This window comes from Castor canadensis, chromosome 3, assembly GCF_047511655.1.
Source record: "Castor canadensis chromosome 3, mCasCan1.hap1v2, whole genome shotgun sequence".
Lineage (NCBI taxonomy): Eukaryota > Metazoa > Chordata > Mammalia > Rodentia > Castoridae > Castor > Castor canadensis.
Window position 1 is genome coordinate 80,948,607 of NC_133388.1, and position 21,511 is coordinate 80,970,117.

The 21,511-nt window shown below is 39.5% G+C and overlaps 2 protein-coding genes across 2 annotated transcripts in view; one reads left to right on the top strand and one right to left on the bottom strand.

Moving 5' to 3' along the window:
- The window catches only part of LOC141421609 (inhibitor of Bruton tyrosine kinase-like), a 221,229-nt gene that overhangs the window by 129,441 nt on the left and 70,277 nt on the right, over positions 1–21,511 (top strand). The window lies entirely within an intron of this gene.
- LOC109679320 (mast cell protease 8-like) lies at positions 9,280–10,694 on the bottom strand. Its single transcript, XM_020154558.2, has 3 exons — positions 10,562–10,694; positions 10,162–10,336; positions 9,280–9,584 (listed from the first exon to the last, which is right to left on the bottom strand). The coding sequence occupies exons 1-3, from the start codon at positions 10,691–10,693 to the stop codon at positions 9,412–9,414; spliced, it is 480 nt and encodes a 159-aa protein (XP_020010147.1). The 5' UTR covers position 10,694; the 3' UTR covers positions 9,280–9,411.

Consider the following 21,511-nt stretch of genomic DNA (forward strand, 5'->3'; position numbering starts at 1 on the left):
TAGGGCCTTATTTACCTGCAGCCCTCACACTTCACACTTCGTTTCCCCTTACTCCTATTTTACTTCCTCCTTATCTCCTTTCCCATCTCCATTATTTTTACTACCTAAGTTTCTATACAAACAACTTTTATTATTTTCCAAAAAAAGATTTTGTATTTCATGTAAATATCTGGTTTGGTATTGAACTGGTGAATTTGTTATTGCTAAGTTATACACCCAGTTCAGTGTACAGAAACAACAGAAAAACCTGGCTAATAACCAATACTGCCAGAACATAGAAATTAATTCGGGGGAAAGACTTCAGGTGACTAAAATCCCCAAGCTAATTGACAAGAGATTAGGAAATCTCAAAATAAAGGCCTGAGAAATAGGAAAAGGCAAGGGAATATGACTTCTGAAATGACCAACAGCCATATAACAAAAAATATGATGCATAGTGAAGGGGATTAAACCTCAATTTCCAAGCTGAAACAAAAGTGATAAGAATGATTAAGGAGTTATGCAAAATAAGTCAATGAAACTCAAGAGAATATGGATAAACAGCTAAATGAATCTAGTGAAAAGGCAAAGAAATAACAAAATGAACTCAAAGACGATATAAACAAACATGTGAATGAAATCAAGGAAGATACAAAAAGCATAGTTAGATAAAATAAGAAAGACAATATAAGATGTAAAAGAGAAATTTAATAAAGATATGGAAAGTTCCCCCCCCCAAAAAAACAAACCCCAGTGAAAATTCTGGAAATAAAAAAAAAAGCTGCCTAAATTGAATAAAAATTACAGTTGAAAGCCACTCCATCAGACTGGAACAAGTAAAAGAGAAAATTTCAGGACTTGAAGACAAAATAGGTATAATAGAAAAAACATATGAATAAAAACAGAAATGGAATATGCAAGAACTCCATGACTCCATAAAAAACCAAACAGATTATGGGTATTGAAGAAAGAGGAGAGGTGCAGGAAAAGGCATAGAAAACATATACAACAAAATAATAGCAGAAACTTCCCAAATATGGAGAGAGATGGCCGTACAGGTACAGGAGGCCTCTAGGACTCTAGCCACAACCAAAGTAGAAACTCCACAGCGTATTATAGTTGAAACATTAAGCATAGAGAACAAGGAATGAATATTGAAAGCTGCAAGGGAGAACTATCTAATCACCTATTAAGGTAAACCCATCAGGATAACAGCAGATTTCTCAATATAAACCTTAAAAGCAAAAAGGATATGGAATGTGTACTTCAAGTACTGAGAGAAAATAATTGCGAACCTAGGTGACCAGCAAAGCTATCATTCATAATTGAAGGAGAAAGGAAAACCTTCCATGATAAACAGAAACTAAAGCAATTTATGACCACCAAACCAGCACTCAGGAAGACAGTCAGACTGGTGAGCTACATTAAAGAGCAAGAATGGACAATTTGTTACCTATAAGACATGCACCTCACTGACAAAAACAAACATTGGCTTAGGGTAAAAGGAAGGAAAAAGATTTTTTAAGCAAATGGCTCTGAAATCAGGCAGGAGTAGCTATGCTTATTTGATAAAGTAGATGTCAAACCTACATTAGTGAGAAGAGCCAAAGAAGGTCACTCCATACTAATACATCAAGAGGAAATGATTGCCTGGCACCAGTAGCAGTGCCTGTAATCCTAGTGACTCAGGAGGCAGAGATCAGGAGATTCACAGTTTGAAGCCAACCCTGGCAAATAATTTGTGAGACCCTATCTCAAAAAAAAAAAAAAATCACAAAAATAGGGCTGGTGAAGTGGCTCAAGGTGTAGGTCCTGAGTTCAGGCCCCAGTACCACAAGAAAAAAAAAGGAGGAAATGATTGTTAACTTATACGTACGCAATGTTGGCATATCCAATGCCATTAAACAAACACTACTGGACTTAACAGTCTATATAGACCCAAACACAATGATACTGGGAGACATCAATATCCATTGTCACCAATAGATAGGTAATCCATATAAAAAATCAACAATGAAACCTTGGAATTAAATGACACCATAGACCAAACGGACTTAACAGATATCTACAGAGTATTTCATCCAGCCCAGCAACAGCACAACACACATTCTTCTCAGCATCCCATGCACTTTCTCCAAAATGCGTCATGTTTTAGGACACAAACAAGTCTTAACAAATATGAGAAAGTTGAAATAACTTCCTGTGTTCTGTCAGACTACAAGGGGATAAAAACTAGATATCAATGGCTAAAGAAAATATTCAAACACATGGAGACTGAACAATATGCTGTTGAATGACTACTGGATTTTTGAAGAAATAAAAGAGGAAATAAAAAGTTTTGGAATATAATAAAATTGAAAATGCATGTTACCAGAACCTATGTGATATAGCACAGGTAATCCTAATGGAAAGTTTATAGCCATGAGTGCCTGTATTAAAAACACAGAGCAATGTCAAATATATGACACTGTAGATATATCTCAAGTTCCTAGAAAAGCAAGAACAAGTTCAACCCAAAATTACATAAGTAGAGAAATAATAAAAACACAGACCAAATCAGTGAGATAGAGTACAAAAATACTATACAAAGAATCAATGAAACAAAAAGTTTGTTCTCCAAAAAGATAAATCCTTAGCCAATTGATTAGAAGGAGGAGGGGAAAACCCCGAATTAACAAAATCAGAGATGAAAAAGGGGATATCACAACAAATACCAATGAAATCCAGAGGATCATCAGGGAATTGTCAAATAAACTGGAAAATCTTGAAGAAATGGATAAATTTCTAGAAGGATTTGACCAACCAAAATTGAACCAAGAGGCTATAAACCACCTTAATTGATCTACAGCAAATAATGAAAATGAAACAGCAATAGAATCTCCCAAAAAAGGAAAGCCCAGGATCCAATGGATTCACTGCTGAATTCTCTCAGATGTTTAAAGAAAATAGTACCAAAACTCCTCAGTCTTTTCTATGAAATAGAAAGGGAAGGAACACTACCAAAATCATTCTATGAAACTAGTATTACACTTATCCCAAAACCAGACAAGGACACAACAACAGTAAAAAAGAGAATTGTAGGCCAATCTCTTTAATGAACCTAGATGCAAAAATCCTCAATAAAATACTGGCAAACCGATTTCAAGAACATATCAAAAATACCATATACCACGATGAAGTTAGTTTCATTCCAGGGATGTAGGGATGATTCGACATACACAAGTCAATGAAGACAATACAGCATATAAACAAAAACAAGGACAAAAATCACATGATTATCCCAATAGATGCAGAAAAAGACTTTGACAAAATTTGCCATCCTTTCTTGATAAATGCTCTGATGAAACTAGGAATAGAAGGAATGTATATCAACATAATAAAAGGCTATATATGACAGACCTATAGCCAGCATCACACTAAATGGGAAGAAACCTGAAACCCTTTCCCCTAAAGTCAGATGTGAGACAAGGGTGTCTGTTCTCTCTGCTCTCATTCAACATAGTTTTGGAATTCCTATCCAGGGCAATAAGGTAGATGGAAGAAATAAAAGGAATTCAAATAAGGAAAGAAGAAGCTAAATTATCCCTATTTGCAGATGATATGATCTTTTACCTAACAGACCCTAAAGCTTCTCCAAAAAATTCTTAGACATCATAAACATTTTTTCAGCAAAGCATCAAGATACAAAAATCAGTAGCTTTCCTATATACCAACGATGAACAAACCAAGAAAACATTTAGGAAAACAATCCCTTTTACAATAGTCTCAAAAAATAATTATCTAGGAATAAATTTAACAAAGACAGTGAAAGACCTCTACAATGAAAAGTATAAATCACTAAAGAGAGAAATTGAAGAAATCAGAAGATGGAAAGATTTCCCATGCTCATGGATTTACAGTATTAATATTGTGAAAATGATAAAAAAAACTATATGTTCAATGCAGTCCCCATCAAAATTCTAGTGGCTTTCCTCACAGAGATTGAAAAATCAATCCTAAAGTTCATATAGAAGCACAAAAGACCTCGAATAACAAAGCGATACTGAGAAAATTTTCAAACTATACTGCAGAACCATAGCAATAAAAACAGCATGGTATTGGCATGAAAACAGACACAAAGACCAGTGGAAGAGAACAGAAGACCCAAACTTTAATCCATGTAGCTACAGCCATTTAATTTTTTTTCAAGGGAATCTGAAGCAAACATTGGAGAAGAAAACAAGTGTTGCTTGGAAACTGGATATCTGCATGTAGATTCCAGTCTTGTACTTTGTACTAAATCAGTTCAAAGTGGATCAAAGACCTTAAGGCCTGAAACTTTGAAAGTACTACAGGAAAGAATAGGGAAAATTCTGGAACATATAGACACAGGCAATAACTTCTTGAACAGAACTCCAATAGTTCAGCAATTAAGAGAAAAGATGGAAAAACTGGACTATATGCAATTGAAAATCTTCTGTACAGCAAAAGAAAAAGTCACCAGCCTGAAGAGGCAGCTCACAGAATGTGAGAAAATCTTTTCCAGCTATACATCTTACAAGGGATTAATAATTAAAATTTATAGGAGCTCAAAAACTAAACTCCTACAGAATGAATGACCCAATGAATAAATGGGCAAATGAACTGCGCAAAAAAAAAAATTCAAGTGAAGAAGTACAAATGGTCCAAAAATGCATGAAGAAATGCTTTTATCTCTGGCCTTAAAGGAAATGCACATCAAAACCACATTAAGATTTCATTTCACTCTAGTTAGAATGGTTACCATCAAAAATAACAAATGTTGGTGAGGATGTGGGGAGAAAGGAACTCTAATACACTGTTGGTTGGAATGTAAATTAGTATAACCCTATGGAAAGCAGTATGAGGATCCCTCAAAAACAGAAACACCATATGATCCAGAGATACCACTCCTGGGCATATATCTGAAGGAATATAAGTCAGGATACAATAAAGACACTGCATGTCTATGTTCATGGCTGCATTATTCACAAGAGCCAAGCTATGGAAACAGTCCAGAGCTCTACAACTAAAGAATGGATTAAGCAAATGTGATTTTGATATATGTGTACACACATACAATGGGACATTATTCAACCATAAAGAAGAGTGAAATTATATAGTTCTCAGGTAAATGGATAGAACTGGAGAACATCTGTTGAGTGAAGTAAACCAGGTTCAGAGAGACTAAGTTTCAGAGAGACTAAGTTTGCATGTTTTCTTTCATTTGTGGAAGACAGATCCAAATGATAAATGTATACCCAAATACAAGTACACATATGTTTTGCATATATATATATATATATGTATATATACAGAACATGTTTCCAATAGTGTGACTGTTTGAGTAGACTAGGGGAGAAGGGAAAGGAGAAGAGAATGATAGTGAATAATGTTGAAATACATCCCTTCTGTGAAGGAACAAAACAGAGTGAAATGTACTGAAAGCTGTTGAACAATACCCAGTAGATTAATAGAGGAGGTAGACTGATGAAAGTACAAAATATTTACAGGTGAAAACCAAGGCAAAACCCCTCTGAACAATGAACATACATTTGAACAATTAAGGATAGGAATGTAAAACAGGTCATGAGAGGGGGAGAGGGAGACTGAATGAAGAAGGTAAATGGGTGTGAATATGGTTAATGTACTTGCTATATGTGTATAAAGATGGAACTCTGAAACCTGTTGAAGTCATTTTAAGACTCAGGGAGGGAAAAGAGGGAAAATAAATGTGGGATGAACCTAACTGGGGAACATTGCGTGTATATATGGAATTTGTCACAATGAAACCCCTGTACAGCTATCATATACTAATAAAAAGGTTAAAACAAAGAAAGAGTTGAGCAGCAATTTTTTTCTTCCTGGGGGGAAGGGATGTCCTCAAGGTCACCTCAAAGAGGCTGGAGACTTGCAAGGGCCTCTGCTCTTGTTCCCAGGACTGAACAACTCCATTTAAGGGAGATTCCCTCACATGGGTATTCTCTGTCCTACAAACTCATTATCCTTAGACCACGCCTATGCAATGTAAATGCTTATGGCATTGCTTCCAGAAGGCAAACCTGAGCTACTGAGCAGTTCCCAGGTTGGAGGACAGGTTCTTCTCCAATTCGACAGGTAAGTTCAGCTTAAGGCTGTGCACATGCTGTAAGGTAGATTTCCAGAGAGAGCATCCTGGAAGATGAATGGACTCCTGAGCATATGGAGTGACCCAATAAAGAACTGGAAGAGTTCAGCTTGGAGGAGAACAGACTGGTATTGAAAGACACTGAATATGACAGAGTGCTAAAATAAGGACTGCCTGGTTGCCTGGTGTGAATTTATCCTTGTGATTCCAGGGGTGAGAGTGAAGCGGTAAAAGGACAAGAAAGATAACATTTACTGTTGTTTTTTTTTGTATCTGGTATCTTGTGAGGAACTTTCTATGTCTGTATTATTTTATGCTGGAGTCTTTTGTGGATTTTTTAGTCCAGAGATGTAAAATGAATTCTCATAGTTGTTCATTCACTTGAAGAGCTGCACTGTCACAGGGAGTCCTGTGTAATACACTGAGAGTGTCACAAACAGTACACTTTGCTGAGACGTGCAGGAGGCTGCATCCTCACAGTTGTGGACTGAGTGTCAGAGAAAGGAGAGAGATGGAGTCTGTTGGTCTCACAAGAGACATTCTCTCCAGATGCATCTGAGAGCAACCGGCTACATGACTATATGGTCAGGGGGTCAGAGGGGAGGAGAGAGCGTAAAGAAAGCCATATTCTTGGAGGAGTTGGAGAACAAGGCCCAGTTCTGGACCTGTGATGAACTTACCAACTTGTTTGCAGTCACTTCTTTTCTGAGCCTTTCATTTTCATGGAGATAGTTGTAATCTATCAATGCCATTAAATTTCCCACATTTAATCAGGGAATATTTTCCTTAAGCAAACATGGATCCCGCAACAATGACTTAAAACAGATGTGCATTTCTTGTTAAATGGTTTGGGGTGGGCTAATTGCTTACGTCTCCAACACTTCTGGGCAGTTCCAGGACTTGGATGCCTAGGGACATGATGGCACCCGAGTGACAAACAGCTGGTGTACCAGGGCAGTCCTGCAGACACCATGTGGGAAGTATAGGAGAGCTGGGAAGCAGGCCTGCAGTCACACAAGCTGATGCTGCGCAGAAGTGGAATCCCAAGAATCCCATGAGCAGATGCTTGTGTGGAGAGAACGTTTAGGGCAAGGACACAAGGATTAATGTGCGTGGGACCTATTTTACTGATGATATCAAAGAAGAGAAGGATGTTCTGAAGAGGGTGGCAGTTCATCCAAATATTTTTGCAAAAGGCCCAAGCTTGTGCCAGTATTTTAGTGTCACAAAACAGAGAAAAAGTGATCTTTTATTTATTTAAACACAGGTTATATCTACTTAATCTTTGTGTGTTTATGTGTTTTTAGGACTATTACATGTGTGTAAGTGCATAGTTTCATCGTGCATTGAGATAATATGGTAAGAAATCTCAGATATCTTAATTTCTGTTAAGAGATGAGAAAGTTACCATATAAGTGAAATAAAGATTCAAAATATTTTAATTGTTTTATCAAACATGTCAATAGTTAATTAGTCCTATAATTAATTCCTTCATCCACAATAAATAATTCTATTATTGATTAGTCTTAGGAATTGCATAATGTGCTTATAAAAAAATAACACAGAAAGATATAACTGCTGAAATAAATGCCTCCTTTAAATATTTGTGTTAAAATAATAACATGCATTTTTTGTAACAAATAACTATGTTTCCTGTTATTATGTTTACGGTTTCATTTAAGTTCTAGGTTCAATCTCTGTAATTTTGGTGTCTCTAATACTAGGAAAAATATTACAGTGCCTTTTATAATTCCATCTTCATCACGTGTGCAACATGAAGTTTTATTCCAAGTTGGGCTTGTTAGTTCAAGGTCCAGGGTGAGCAACAGAACAAGTGCAAAGTGTGTGTGATCTTCAGTGGTGGCTGCTATGGGGCCTATGGTGCTGAGTTTCAGTGTCCTCTCCCCCTCACCACTCTGCTTTTTGGGGAAGTTTAATTCTTTCTTTCAAGTATGGGAGGGCCCGGGCAGGCCCTTTGCATTCTGGTTCCATTTGTTCCATTGGTCTCTACTGACTTCAAATCAGTGCTATCTTTTCCCCTGCAGAAACACATGCCCACCCTACTCACACAACCCCAGCGCCCAAAATCCCTATGGAATTTTCATCTCTTAGTATCCACACAGCCTGCTCTCAGATGGATTCTTAAAAGCCTCCCTGATGCCTCACTGTATTTCCTTATCAGGTTAGTGGGGACCTTGTGCAGCATCTCCAGTGGGTTGGGTATCAGCTCTCTCTTCTCCAGGCACAAGCTTTCATCAGCACATTCCTTCGTTATCACCTGATGTCATCCCTGGTCATGAGGAAGGGCTGCCTTGGGCACGAGTGAAGTTTATTGTGCTAACAGGAGAAGGTCTGCATCAGACACAAGGTCCATGGTTTCTGATCCTCCCATGTCCCTTGGACTGGGATGTACATAGTAGCCAGAGAGTGGAGCCTAGGACTTCAGCTGGACCATGGAGTTAGGAACAGGAGCGCCTGTTCCAGTGCCCTGTGGGATGCTCATGTTGGTTTTTTCTGTCATGTTACAGATTGTCAATTAGAAGATGGCTAATCATTGTTGATTTATGGAGGATATGAATAGCCAACTTCAATCCCACTCAGATATAGAAGGTCACCATTGATAGTGACCAGGGTTGATCATTCTTTTAAATGAAAGGGTGGCAAGTGACTGGGAGCCCATACTTTGACCCTAGGGTGAGGTAGGCTGATGAAAATGCTGAGCTTGCTCTGTACATGGGACATACATATTGTCCTGGGGACATGTTTTGCTCCCATTCTAAAATTTCTGATCTGGCATCTCCTGTGACCACTGCATGAAAGATAAGGGAGGGGGAAGCAGGACTCAGCTGGGAATCAGTCTCGAGGAGAGACCCTGTTGGAGTGGGGAGCAGCACAGCAGGGGTGAGGAGTGAAAACTAGGTCTCCTGGAACCTTACTTATTCCTTGGAGCAGAATGTGGTGTGGGTGGTGATCATTTTTATTTTTTCCCCATTCTCAGCCTGTTCAGTCTGAAGATGAATTTAGGAAGGAGAGAAAGAGATGTTTCAGAGATATCCTAGAGAAAGACCTATACCAAAAGAGCCAGGCAGACAGGGCCAGTGCACAGGTGGGAACTGGAGGCTCTGTTAGAACTGTCTGCAGATAGTGACCAGGACAAGAAGAGTGTAGGGTGGAGAGGGAGGTGGCACACAAAGTTTGTTAAGAGAATATATTCATGGAGAAGAGAATTCAGCTCATCCTTGGAGAGGGATTTCTTTATTAGGAGTCAGAAAACTGTACCCAAATGTCCAGAAAACAGGGCCTGTCTTCTAGTGATGCTCAAGCCGTTTAATTGTTCTCTTAATCCAGGGCACAAAGCTTGAAATCCTGGTGACGACCTGAGGAGGTTTCCCATCCACATGCCCATAGCTGACCATGCCCTGGCTCATGTTGTTACATACGAGGGGTCCCCCAGCATCCCCCTGCAGAGAAAAATGAGCATCTCAGTACAGACCCCACTCTTTCCCCCTCTTTCAGTCTTGTTTTCTACTTGTTCTCATCTGTCCTAAGGACCTGTGCTTTCATGGAATAACAGGTGAGTGGTTATGGTTGGTCTTTGCCTGTTTTGTTCATCACCTCTAGAGTCTAGATTTTTAATGAATTAAAAAAGTTGAATTATGACACATTATAATTCACCAGTAATTTTCATTGTGATGGTCTTTGCCTTGCATGGGGGCGAGGTGAGCAGACTCTGTGATCCACCTGAATAGAGAACCTCTGCCTGGCTTCAGGTTCTCTCTCTTGCTCAACCCATACCTAAATTGTCCATTTCTTTTCCCATAGGCAATGACCAAGGATTGATCATAGGCTGGGAACGTCATGCCCTCCCCACAGGTTGATCCTAGACTAGCAATGGATGTGTAGTGGGAGTTGCCTGGCTATCTGTCCTCAGCAACACCCTGTGTGGGGACATACATTTGAAGAGGGATATGTCCTTACATTATCTGTAGTCTTCTTGGAGTTAGGGTTCCCCACACACAACTGGATGATATCATGGTAGTATGGGAAGAAGTGCTTGCATTTCTGCTCATTTTGAACTTCCACGTCCACTTTCCGGAGTGTGTTGGTAAGTTTTCCATTAGTTTGTTTTCCCCAGTCTACCACACTGCATTCGTACCCAGGTCTCACCCAGTCCTCACTGTGTGGCAAGGCAATGGTGTCCACATATGCATTGAGTTGGGCCTTGTATTTCAGCTGGTCAGAAATAAGAGAGATGGCAGTTCAGGCTTGGCCTCTCAGTGAACTTAAAACCAGGGCTTAGGTTACCTATAATTCCCCGTCAGGAAAACCTCCCAAACCCCATTCTATTTCCTTGGGACCAATAGTACAGACACCCAGAAGAGGCCAGTCCTCAGAACTGTTTAAGCTCAATGCTCCCCAGCTACTTGTGTAGGTAGACTAACAGTAAGAAGATGATACCTTCAGCAGCATGATGTCATTGGTAAATGTTTCAGTATTAAAATTTTCATGACGGATGGCTTGAAGAACTGGAATGACCTGCTGGGTATTTTCCTTTTTGTTGATATCATGAGCACCCAAGGTGACATTCATTTTACTGTAAAGATAAAATGTATAGCATCTGTCTTACAAGTTATAACTCAGTCTCTAAAAGGCAGATTGAAAGCTCACTCTAAGCTAGAGCAGCAGCTGAGTCTAACTTCCAGTAATCCCTGGGTAAAAGTGTGTCCTGTCTTGGTCCAGAGTGGACTCTGTGGCCTTTCTTGGTGTGCTGATGCAAAGTCAAGGCTGTTTCCCTAGCAATCTCCACTGCCACCCTGCCTCTTCCCCCACATCTTCCAATCTGATTCCCATACTCATTTTGGGTCAACTAGGACAATGTCAGATATATCTTCATTTGCCCTTGACCCTATTGGTCATGGATGTTCCTGAGCAATGTCACCCGGTCAGTCCCAGGATAACCAAGACCACTGTTTCTCCTTACCTCCCATTACAGAAAGGGGATGTAATTACAATGTTCTTTCACACCAGGAAACCACCACAGCCAGTCCTGACTAACTTGTTATCATAGAACCTTACAAACGCCATGTAAGGCCGGGAGTGGGGTGTGACCTCTGTACCCCATTTGATTTGTCCTGAAAGAGAAAGGCTTTAGTAGCTCTCCATGTCCACAGAGGACAAGCCTGGCCATCCCATCAGGCTGTGGAGCACAGATGAGGTTGTACTCTGTTGGCTCAGTTAGGTTTTGTGTCAGTGTCCAGGCAGAGCTGAGTGGCTCAGCAGAATGGGGAGAAGTGAAAGTGAAGGAAGCTGAGTAGAAAAGTCCTTCTTGTCCTAGTCCTGATGATAGCTCATGGGATAAATCTGTCCAGTGTCAACTTTGTAGAAAGGGAACTTACAGCCCACCTTTTCAGTTATACCTTTCTACCAGTGTCCTGAGCCATTGTAATAATTGGCTGCAATCCCCTCCCACACACCTCCCCCCCAACCCCTGGCGTCCAGGCAGAACCTGTTCTGCCCTCATCTTCTCCAATTTTGTTGAAGAGAAAGCATAAGAGATAATAAGAAAGACATAGTGTTTTTCCTAGTTTGGGATAAAGACAGCTATACAGAGAGATTCCTAGTGTTACTTCCATGTACTTGTGTATTGCAACCCACATTGGTTCATTTCTATCAGACCTCTTCACTACTTCTTGGTTCCCTTTCCATAGTGGCCTCTGCTAATTTTACTTTAACCGTGACACAGGTTACTCCAGAGGCACCCGCGCACCCATGTTTATTGCGGCACTATTCACAATAGCCAAGTTATGGAAACAGCCAAGATGCCCCACCACTGACGAATGGATTAAGAAAATGTGGTATATACACACAATGGAATTTTATGCAGCCATGAAGAAGAACGAAATGTTATCATTCGCTGGTAAATGGATGGAATTGGAGAACATCATTCTGAGTGAGGTTAGCCTGGCCCAAAAGAACAAAAATCGTATGTTCTCCCTCATATCGTATGTTAGATCAAGGGCAAACACAACAATGGGATTGGACTTTGAGCACATGATAAAAGCGAGAGCACACAAGGGAGGGGTGAGGATAGGTAAGACACTAAAAAACTAGCTAGCATTTGTTGCCCTTAACGGAGAGAAACTAAAGCAGATACCTTAAAAGCAACTGAGGCCAATAGGAAAAGGGGACCAGGAACTAGAGAAAAGGTTAGATCAAAAAGAATTAACCTAGAAGGTAACACACACGCACAGGAGATCAATGTGAGTCAATGCCCTGTATAGCTATCCTTATCTCAACCAGCAAAAACCCTTGTTCCTTCCTATTATTGCTTATACTTTCTCTACAACAAAATTAGAAATAAGGGCAAAATAGTTTCTGCTGGGTATTGAGGGGGTGGGGGGGAAAGGGAGGGGGTGGAGTGGGTGGTAAGGGAGGGGGTGGGGGCAAGGGGGAGAAATGACCCAAGCCTTGTATGCACATATGAATAAAAAAAAAAGATTACTTTATTTGCTCAACAGGGAGCACATCAACCACATTCAAGTTTTAGGTTTCCTTCCCTTTCCCTATTCCTCCCATGCACGTTCTCCCCTTAGTTCAGTGTTTCCCTCGATATTTGACTACAATGCTCCCAGCCTCTCTCCATTCCTTCACTCCTCTCCCAGACAAGGGGGATTATGATGCTAAACTGAGGCAGCTAATGCTGCCTGATTCTCAGATGTATTCAGAGAAAGTTCATTTGCATACAAATATCAGACATATTCTTTACTACCTGATATTAGCCATGATAAAGTAATATTTTGGGTTCTGTCTGCCTTGTTTCTTTGTCTTATATCTTAATGGGTGCCTCAAGCTCTACAATTATAACATCAAAATTCTTGTTAGATTCTAAAATGGGAATTCTGACAAGGTTATGACACTAGAATTCAATCTAGGTTGTCACATTATATTTCTGATAAAGTTAAACATGACAAAACAAGATATGACAAATCCCTGGAGGTTCAGTTTTAATACATATGGAGGCAGACCCCAGTTTAGTATAAACTGCTCTGATTTGTCCCCCTTTAAGGGGAGGAGGGTTTGTGGTACTGAAAGTAAAGGGCAAAGCATAGGATGCAGCAGAGGAAAAAAATTAAAACTACTCTTCAAGAAGTAGTATATTTTAACTTTAGAAGGGCTCAAGGAGATAATCCGGCTTGCTGGCCACATGGGCATGTTTTTCTTGAATGATTTCCCCTTCCACACAATATAGAAATTTCACTACTGGTAGCTTATATAATCAACTCCACTCATTATCAAAAGCATTTCTCTCTCTTCATAGTCAAACACAATCTAACTCCCACCTGTCCTCTGAGGAGGATTTTTTTTTTTCAATAATGAAGAAGGGGTTTTCAGCTGGAAAAAGTTATTTTTCAAGGTCTCAAGGCATCTGGAAAAAGAATCCGCATAATTTGGGGGGCAAGGAGGTATAAAATGTCTTTGTTAATCCCTCTCTGGAAAGCAAAGATTTTCAGTGACCAAGAATGTAAGGTAGATGAAACTAAGTTAGTATTTGTTACAAATTTCCCTTCCTCATTATCCAATGACCACAAAGGGCTGATGAGTATTTTGTATTTTTAGATGGTTGTGTGCCTCAACCCCAACCTCTCGAAGCTTGGATTCTTAGAGAAAATAGTAGTGCCCACCAAATGGATTTCTACCTCCTAAAAGCTCTCAAGCCCATGCAACCTTCTCCAATCATGTCACCAAGACACCAATGTCCGTCCTCTGATCTCCAACAATTACCCACTGACTGGTATCATTGCATCCGTTCTTGCTCCCTCCAAACTCACTCCCCACACAGATCCAAGAGGTTATCTTTAATGCAAGGCTGTATATCGTGGAAGAGAAAAAGCAGTCCCTGACATTGAGGACCTGGCCTGCACCAGCAGCTTGGCACTAACAAGGAGGCCTGAGTGTTCTCCTGTGGACTATAAACAATCTCACAGAACACCAACATCAGATGAAGCTGCTCTGTGGTGATGGATCAAGATGAAAAGAGATAACTTCCTAATCATGTCTGAAACAGACTTAAGATGAGAATTGTTAAACCATAAAAATGGCCAAGTAGCTCCCCTATCCTGGATAATGATGATGGCTGTTTTCTTTTACCAATTGCAACTCTATCCAAATCTCAGTCTTCTCTTCTTCATAAAGGTAAGATTTATTAAGACTCCCAGTCACAGAACTACCCCATTCCACAGTAGCATATAAAATGAGAATAAAGCTTCCATGCCTGAGGACTCTTCAATTCACTTAGCAGAAGCCCCAATCACGTAAGTCCTAATGACCTTTTATGGAGACACTGGTTCTCTCTGGCTTTCTCCCTTATTGCAATGACCACTGAACCCAACTTGTTGAATCAAAGGCATGTTCCTGGTGGTCTTCAGGTACAGAGTACTGACCACAACTTAGCTCAAAAGGACATAGCTCCTAGGTTCAAATCCCAGCTCCACCACTCCCTCCCCACCACATACTTCCCAAACCAAGTTACCCATCTTTGCTGGGCCTCAGTTTGCTCATTTGTAAAATGGGACAATGTCATTTATCCAGCTGAAAACCCCTTCTTCATTATTGAAAAAAAAAATCCTTCTCAGAGGACAGGTGGGAGTTAGGTTTTTGTTTGACTATGAAGGGAGAGAAATGCTTTTGATAATGAGTGGAGTTGATTATATAAGCTACCAGTAGTGAAATTTCTATATTGTATGGAAGGGGAAATCATTCAAGAAAAAATGTTAAATGTTTTCAATGATGTGTGATGTCCATAGAACATAGGATTTAAAACACACATCAGCTCAAATCACTAGTACTGAAACTGATAGCCAAAGTCATTACTGAGAATAAATGGCTGCTTTTTATTGGCTGTTGCCTGTCTCTTCAGCTTCATGGCACCTGTTTTCTCCTCTATAATATGGAGATAATAGTAACAAAAATAATAGCAGGATAATATCAATACCAATAATATTACAAAGATAAGGTAAACTTCCCAAGTACACTTGGAACATATCCCAACACCAGCACTTTGTAAGCACATAATAAATGTGATTTTACCTTCCTGCTTAAGAAAGTTATGAACTTTTTTGCATATTCTATCTTTTTTAAAATCTCTAAACTAGTAAGATTATATTAAACCTGTGTAATTCAAATGTTGTACTGTGGAATACCCCATGTAGGTATGTTGAGAGTTCTGCAAATTTTAATTTATAATTTTTTCTTTTTAGTGATAATGGGGCTTGAATTCAGGGCTTTGTGCTGACCAGGCCAAGCCTCTACCACTTAAGCCACACCTCTAGCCCTTTCTGCTCTGGTTATTTTGGAGATAGGGACTGTCATTTTTAACCAGACCAGACTGAACTGCCATCCTCCTATTTTAGACTTCCCATCATAGCTGGGATGTCAGGCATGTACAACAAGACCCAGCTTTTTTCTACTGAGATGGGGTCTCAAAAGTTGTCTTTGTTAAAGCCAGACCAACTAGCCACCCATTCCCATCTCCTTTTAGGTATTTAAAATAAAAGAACAGGGCTATGGACATTCCAGGGCTATCTGCATTCTCATTCTCTTTGAGATGTTAACAAACTCCAAGCCGCCTCGACAGGTAGAGGGACAAAAATGAAAGCCATGTCTAACAAAATGGAAGTCCTGTGTCCCTATGATTGTACACAGCCCCAAAAATCAATATGGGAAACATATGTTTGCACAGTATCTCTGACCAAATTGAAAATCAGTAAATCTTTATTGAACAAATGAAGTCGTAATTTCAATTTTTGGGTTTGAGATGTTTCATTAAAATGATCTAATTTATTAATATTATACTAAATAAATGTTACAAAACTCAAGTTTGTAAATTTATGCTGTCAAAATACTGTCTTAGAATGTTTCACATGTTGAGCTTCCAATTCTTTCACCTGAAAAAGATAAAAGCTTCTGCAGCTATACGCGTTAATACACAACTTGAGTGAGTCATCTCTAAGTACCTTCTGATTTTAGACACACAGGATTTTGTTACCTCAGAGAATCCCAAACACTTCTGATTATAAGAAAGTCACACAGTATCCTGTATCATTTCAACAGGAATTCCATTTACTACAGAAATGGGCAATTGCTGCCTTTTAAGCAAGTAGTTCGTTCTCCTAGATAGGCAGAAAAACAATTTTCATTTTGAAGAAAAGATATGGTGCCATTTGTATTACTCTCAGATGCCAAGACACACATCAACGCATACACAGCCACAGCCAACGAATACACCCATGACTGCTGGTAGCCTCCTGAGTCTTTCAGCAGGGAAGCGTATTTGCAGTGTGGGGATTTTAATTTTAGATACACTAGTAACAAGCCCGCCACAGTGATTGCACTCTTGCCTGCCTGAATAATACTATCACGTTATACTAAATTATCTTATTCTTAACAATCAGAATTCCACCTGGAAAAAATTCAACAAGACACCATTCAGCACGCCTTTGATTACACTAGCTAAAGTGTTGAAATACCTTGAACATGGACTGTTTAAAAAGTAGTGATGATAACATAAATTACACTGGAAGAAATTGGGATAGTTACCTCCAAAACATGGCTTACTGAGCAATCAAAGTTTCAAAGTCTCAGAGATGATCTAAACCAACCCTGTCACATAAAAATAAGGGAACCAAGGTCCAGAAAAAGGACAGAGTTTCTTCCTGTCTGAATACCAATGCAGTAAAAATGCTAAATCACAATTTTTGTTTCCCAATCCTCCCTTTTATACCATATGTATTCAATATATATTATTTTGATTGAGATCTAATTGAATTGCAATGACATAGGCAATGGAGAAAATATTCTGCTTCTAGGAACATAGCAGTCAAGTAACTTAAATGACCTTCTACTAAAATTAAACAAAAAAAAAAACCTTAAATGCCACTTGGGAGGTAGAGTTCAGGAACATTGCACTTTGAGGCCAACTCCAGCAAAAAAGTTAGTGAGACCCCCATCTCAACCAAGAGCTGGACACAGTGATGTGTGCCTATCATCCAAGCTATGTAGTAAGCATAAATAGGAAGATTGTGGTCCAGGCCAGTCAAGGATAAAGTGAGACCCTATCTCAAAAATAACCTATGCAAAAAAGGGCTAGCAGAGTAACTCAAGAGGTAACACACTTGAACAGCAAAAACAAACAAACAAAATAAAACTTTAAATGCAATGATGACCCAGAAATAAAATAAGGAATACCGAGGCTAAAACAGAACTAAATGAAAATAGAGGCACTGAACCAGCTTTCAGTTTAAGTGCAGTTATTAAATCTGTTAAAACTGACATTGCTTTTTATATTTTGCTGGGCTAAAAAGACCAAGATCAGGGACACCCAGTTTTATGCTGGTCCTATCCCATAAAATCAAGAGCCCAAATATGTATATGTTCTGTAAGTGGGCAAATCATTTTTTAAGTGCTTCTTTCCAGATGACTACAAAGAAGGTTACCTTGATGGAATAGTGACACTGTTGGCGGCTGACAGTGCAGTCTGTGATCAGAAGCCTTCCCAAAACTTTGTGTCCCACTAGGAAGAATCCATGGCAGGACACATGGGTGTAAATGGAGTTTATTAAAAGTTAGGGAAGGGAAATACAAAAGGGAGCATGGTGGGCGCAGATGGAAGCTGGAGGCAGAGAGTGCTTCCCTTCTCCAGGTGCTTTTAAAACCTGTGCTAACCTTTGGGAAGGGAGGAACCAGGTGATTCCCATCCAATAATCAATGAATGGGGCCTGGCATGTGGGGTTCCTGGGCCAAGATAGGGCAGTCCCCACTGTTGCTGAGGCAGAGCGTGGACAACCTACATGCATATACAATACTAAATCAAATATTTTCTGTGAGTCCCGAACTTTTCCTAATTCTAACCTGCCTCAACACCAAGGGGGAAAAATGCCCAGAATTTTTAACTCATAAGCTAGACTTCATGTGAGCTTCACTGTCTGAAGTCATACTACATGGCTCCCCACAAAACCTCGTCACAAATTTAGTTTAAATTTGTTCCATTCTGCTAAATCCCAAGGACCCAGGCAAAATTCACTCTACAGATAATCCATTCTTTCCCTGAGTTTCAAAGAATTCCCAGAAGCAATATTCCCTGAAATATATTTTCATAATAATTCATTTTAAAATACACAAAGAAAGAAGCAGATACGGATTTGTAAAGACTTCAGCTACAGAACTTATCAGACACTGAAATAAAACAAGCCTTCTTAGCCATTTCGAGAAAGAAAAGAAGGAATCATAAATACAAATAAATTATTTTTAAACATTACCATCCAGGCTTTATAAAGAACCAAATTAGGAATTAAAAATATGATAGTATTTAAAACTCAAAGAATGTTCTGTTGCAGTAAGAAGGAGTAGGTGAACACATTCCTTCTTTTCTCCCCCCAGCAACCCCTCCCCGCAATGATGCAATGAAACCTGGGCAGAGTGCACAGAGCAGTTATTCCAGGACTCTGAAAGCAATCAGCAGCAGGAGTATTGGGGACCTCCAGAATTGAAAGTCCCACCAAACCAGTCAGATGGGTTTACCATTTCTTCCCTGTGGTAGCCCTAACCTGAGAATCAGTTCCATCCCAAATCCAGAACTAAGAATTTGTGCTGACAGAGAACTTTCGGAAAGGCATTTTAGTTCTGACTGAATGAAAAGAAAATGGCCCCCTAACACTAAGAAAGAATAAGAAATCTCTTGAGCTTTTTTCTTTTTTTTTTTCTGCTTTCTATTGCACTGACTACAGCACCCAAATAGCTCAGCCTTAGCAGCAGTTAGAATGGCAGAAGAAAGAGGTGCCCACAGGAGCCCAAAACTCCAAGGGAGGAGATTCCTCTTCTTCAGGGGATCTTTATCCCTGGGGGAAGGTAAACCCATGTAGCTTTTTTTTCTCTCCCATTTTCCTCTCAATTAACCCTAGATATAAATTATAATGGCTAACAACTACAAACAACTCAAATGTCTTTTAATGGGTGAATGGATCAACAAAATGGGATGCATTCAAATGATAGACTACTATGCAGCAAAAAAGAGAAAACTACCTTAGACTTACCATCATAGATTAGTCTCAAATGTACTATGCTGAGTGAAGGAAGAGAGTCTCAAAAAGGTTTTGTTTTGTTGCAGTACTGAGGTCTGAAGTCAGGGCCTTGTGCTTACTGGCAGGCACTCTCTCACTGGAGCCACACCTCCAGATGAAAGTCTCACAAAGTTTGCCTAGTATTTTATCTCATTTACATAGCATTCTGGGGAAAAGTATGACAAAAAATGGGTAGTGATTGCCTAGGGCTACAGGTAAATGACTTAATAAGGAACTTTTGTGAAAAAGAACTATGCATTCACTCAGAGATATTGACTGGTCTCCATTGTCTCATGAAATATTGAGATCTCCATCATTTGGTAGGGGGAGGGGGATATTTAAAGACCCAGCCAGGTAGTAATTTCAAGGGTATTGTAGAAGTTTTAGAGTTTGGACAGGTGCCTTCTAGATGACCCATTCCACCCTCTGATGGAATCAGTAAGAGTCTCGTTTGTATTAAAGTTTATCTGGACATACATAACATTAAATAAATACAGTCCCTGCACTGTTGGGGTTGGCAGTCCATGGAAAACCCTCAATAACTAAGTATCTTGTGGGTTTATGTCTCTTTTAATAATGTGTACAATCAGCAAATTTGCATTGGAGGCCAAACTTTAAGGTATCTGCTATGCTAAGCTCGGTTAAAAAAAACAAAGATAAAACATGCTTGTCACCCTGTAGTAGCTGATAATATAGCTGGGAAGAAGATAACATTTATAGGTTAAATTGTAATGCAAGTAATAATATAAGAGAGACTACAAGGTGAACTTCCCATCCCTTTGATTTTTCACTGGGCCTGTGCCTTGCTGTAACAATAGCTTATTATAGCCAAAACTGCAAGGAGGAGCTAAAAAACTATTCATGCACTTCAATGTGCCTTCTGGTCCCTCTACCAGTGTATGAGAACAGCATCCTCTAGTAACTCTTTCTGCCTGGGCCTCACAATAAAACTTGTGGGGTAGACCTGAGCCCCCAGACCCATTTCATGAAGTAGGGTTACTTCAACAAATGTGCAGATGGATGAGACTAAGTAATCATTATTTTAAGCTCCTGAGTTTTGTGGCCCCTATATGATACTTGCACAGCCCATCTACTCACTGTGTTTAGTAACAAATGCTTTAAAGCAGTTTTTCTCAATAAACAGCCCACAAATTACCTGCCTCAAAACTACCAAAGGGAGTGCATAAAAACTTCAAATTTTGCATATATATGGTCAAAACATATTATAGCCATGCATGAAACTATTACAATGAAACCCATCACTTTGCACAATTAATTCATGGTACATTTGAAAGAACTTCAAATTCTTAGGCCACTACCCAGATCTAATGAGTCAGTCTCTGGACTTCAATGCAGGTATCTCTGTCTCTCATAAATCTTCTAGGTAATTCTGATACATACTCATCTGACAACTGTGGCACTTGAAATTTGATTCTCAAGCCAGCATGCCTGAGAATCATCATTCCGGGCAGAGCCTGAGAACCTGCATATCTAACAGGGCCCCAGGTGATGCCCCTGTGAGGGCACTGCACTTTGGGAACCCTTAGTATAGACCTGGTTCTGAACCAGAGTTGCACAGTGGAATCACCAGGACAGTTCAAAATGTAGTAAGTGATTTGCACTTCAGATAGTCTGATGCAATTAGTCTAGGGTGTGGCCTGGACATTGGGATTTCATTGCTGCCAATGTGAGAGCCACTGGTGTTGACCTTACCTTAAAATCCATCAAGTCCATCAGAGCTCCATCTCAGTGAACCTGCTCACTGCCACTCCACAAAGAAATTGCTTCCAAGAAACAACCAGTTCCTGAGTGAACGTTTGCTCAATTGTGCAAACTCACATTGGAGTTTCAGAGGCATTGCCCCAGGGCTCCAGCTTCGGTTACCCTCTTCCATTTTAATAAAAGCAGTTTCTATTTTGCTATTTCCTATATTGTTCTTCCTCCTAAGGTTTCATCTGAAGAAAGTGTCCCTCGACTAAAAGAAATATTTGAAAACCACTAATGTAAGAGAAAGGGCACTCAACTGAAAATTAGCAGGTCTCTCTTCTAGCTATGCAATTATTTAACCTCTCTGAACTTCAACTTCTCACTTGGTCAGCTCTAAGAACTTCAATTGGCATAGTATTTTGTGGTTATAAGTGATAGTTTACAATAATATACAGTAGTCAGCTGTTTGATTCACATGATGTGTTAGTTTTCTGTCATTCTAACAAACACCTGAGATAAATCAACTTATAAGGAGGAGCGGTTTATTGTAGCACACAGTTTTGGAGATTTCAGTTCATAGCTGCTT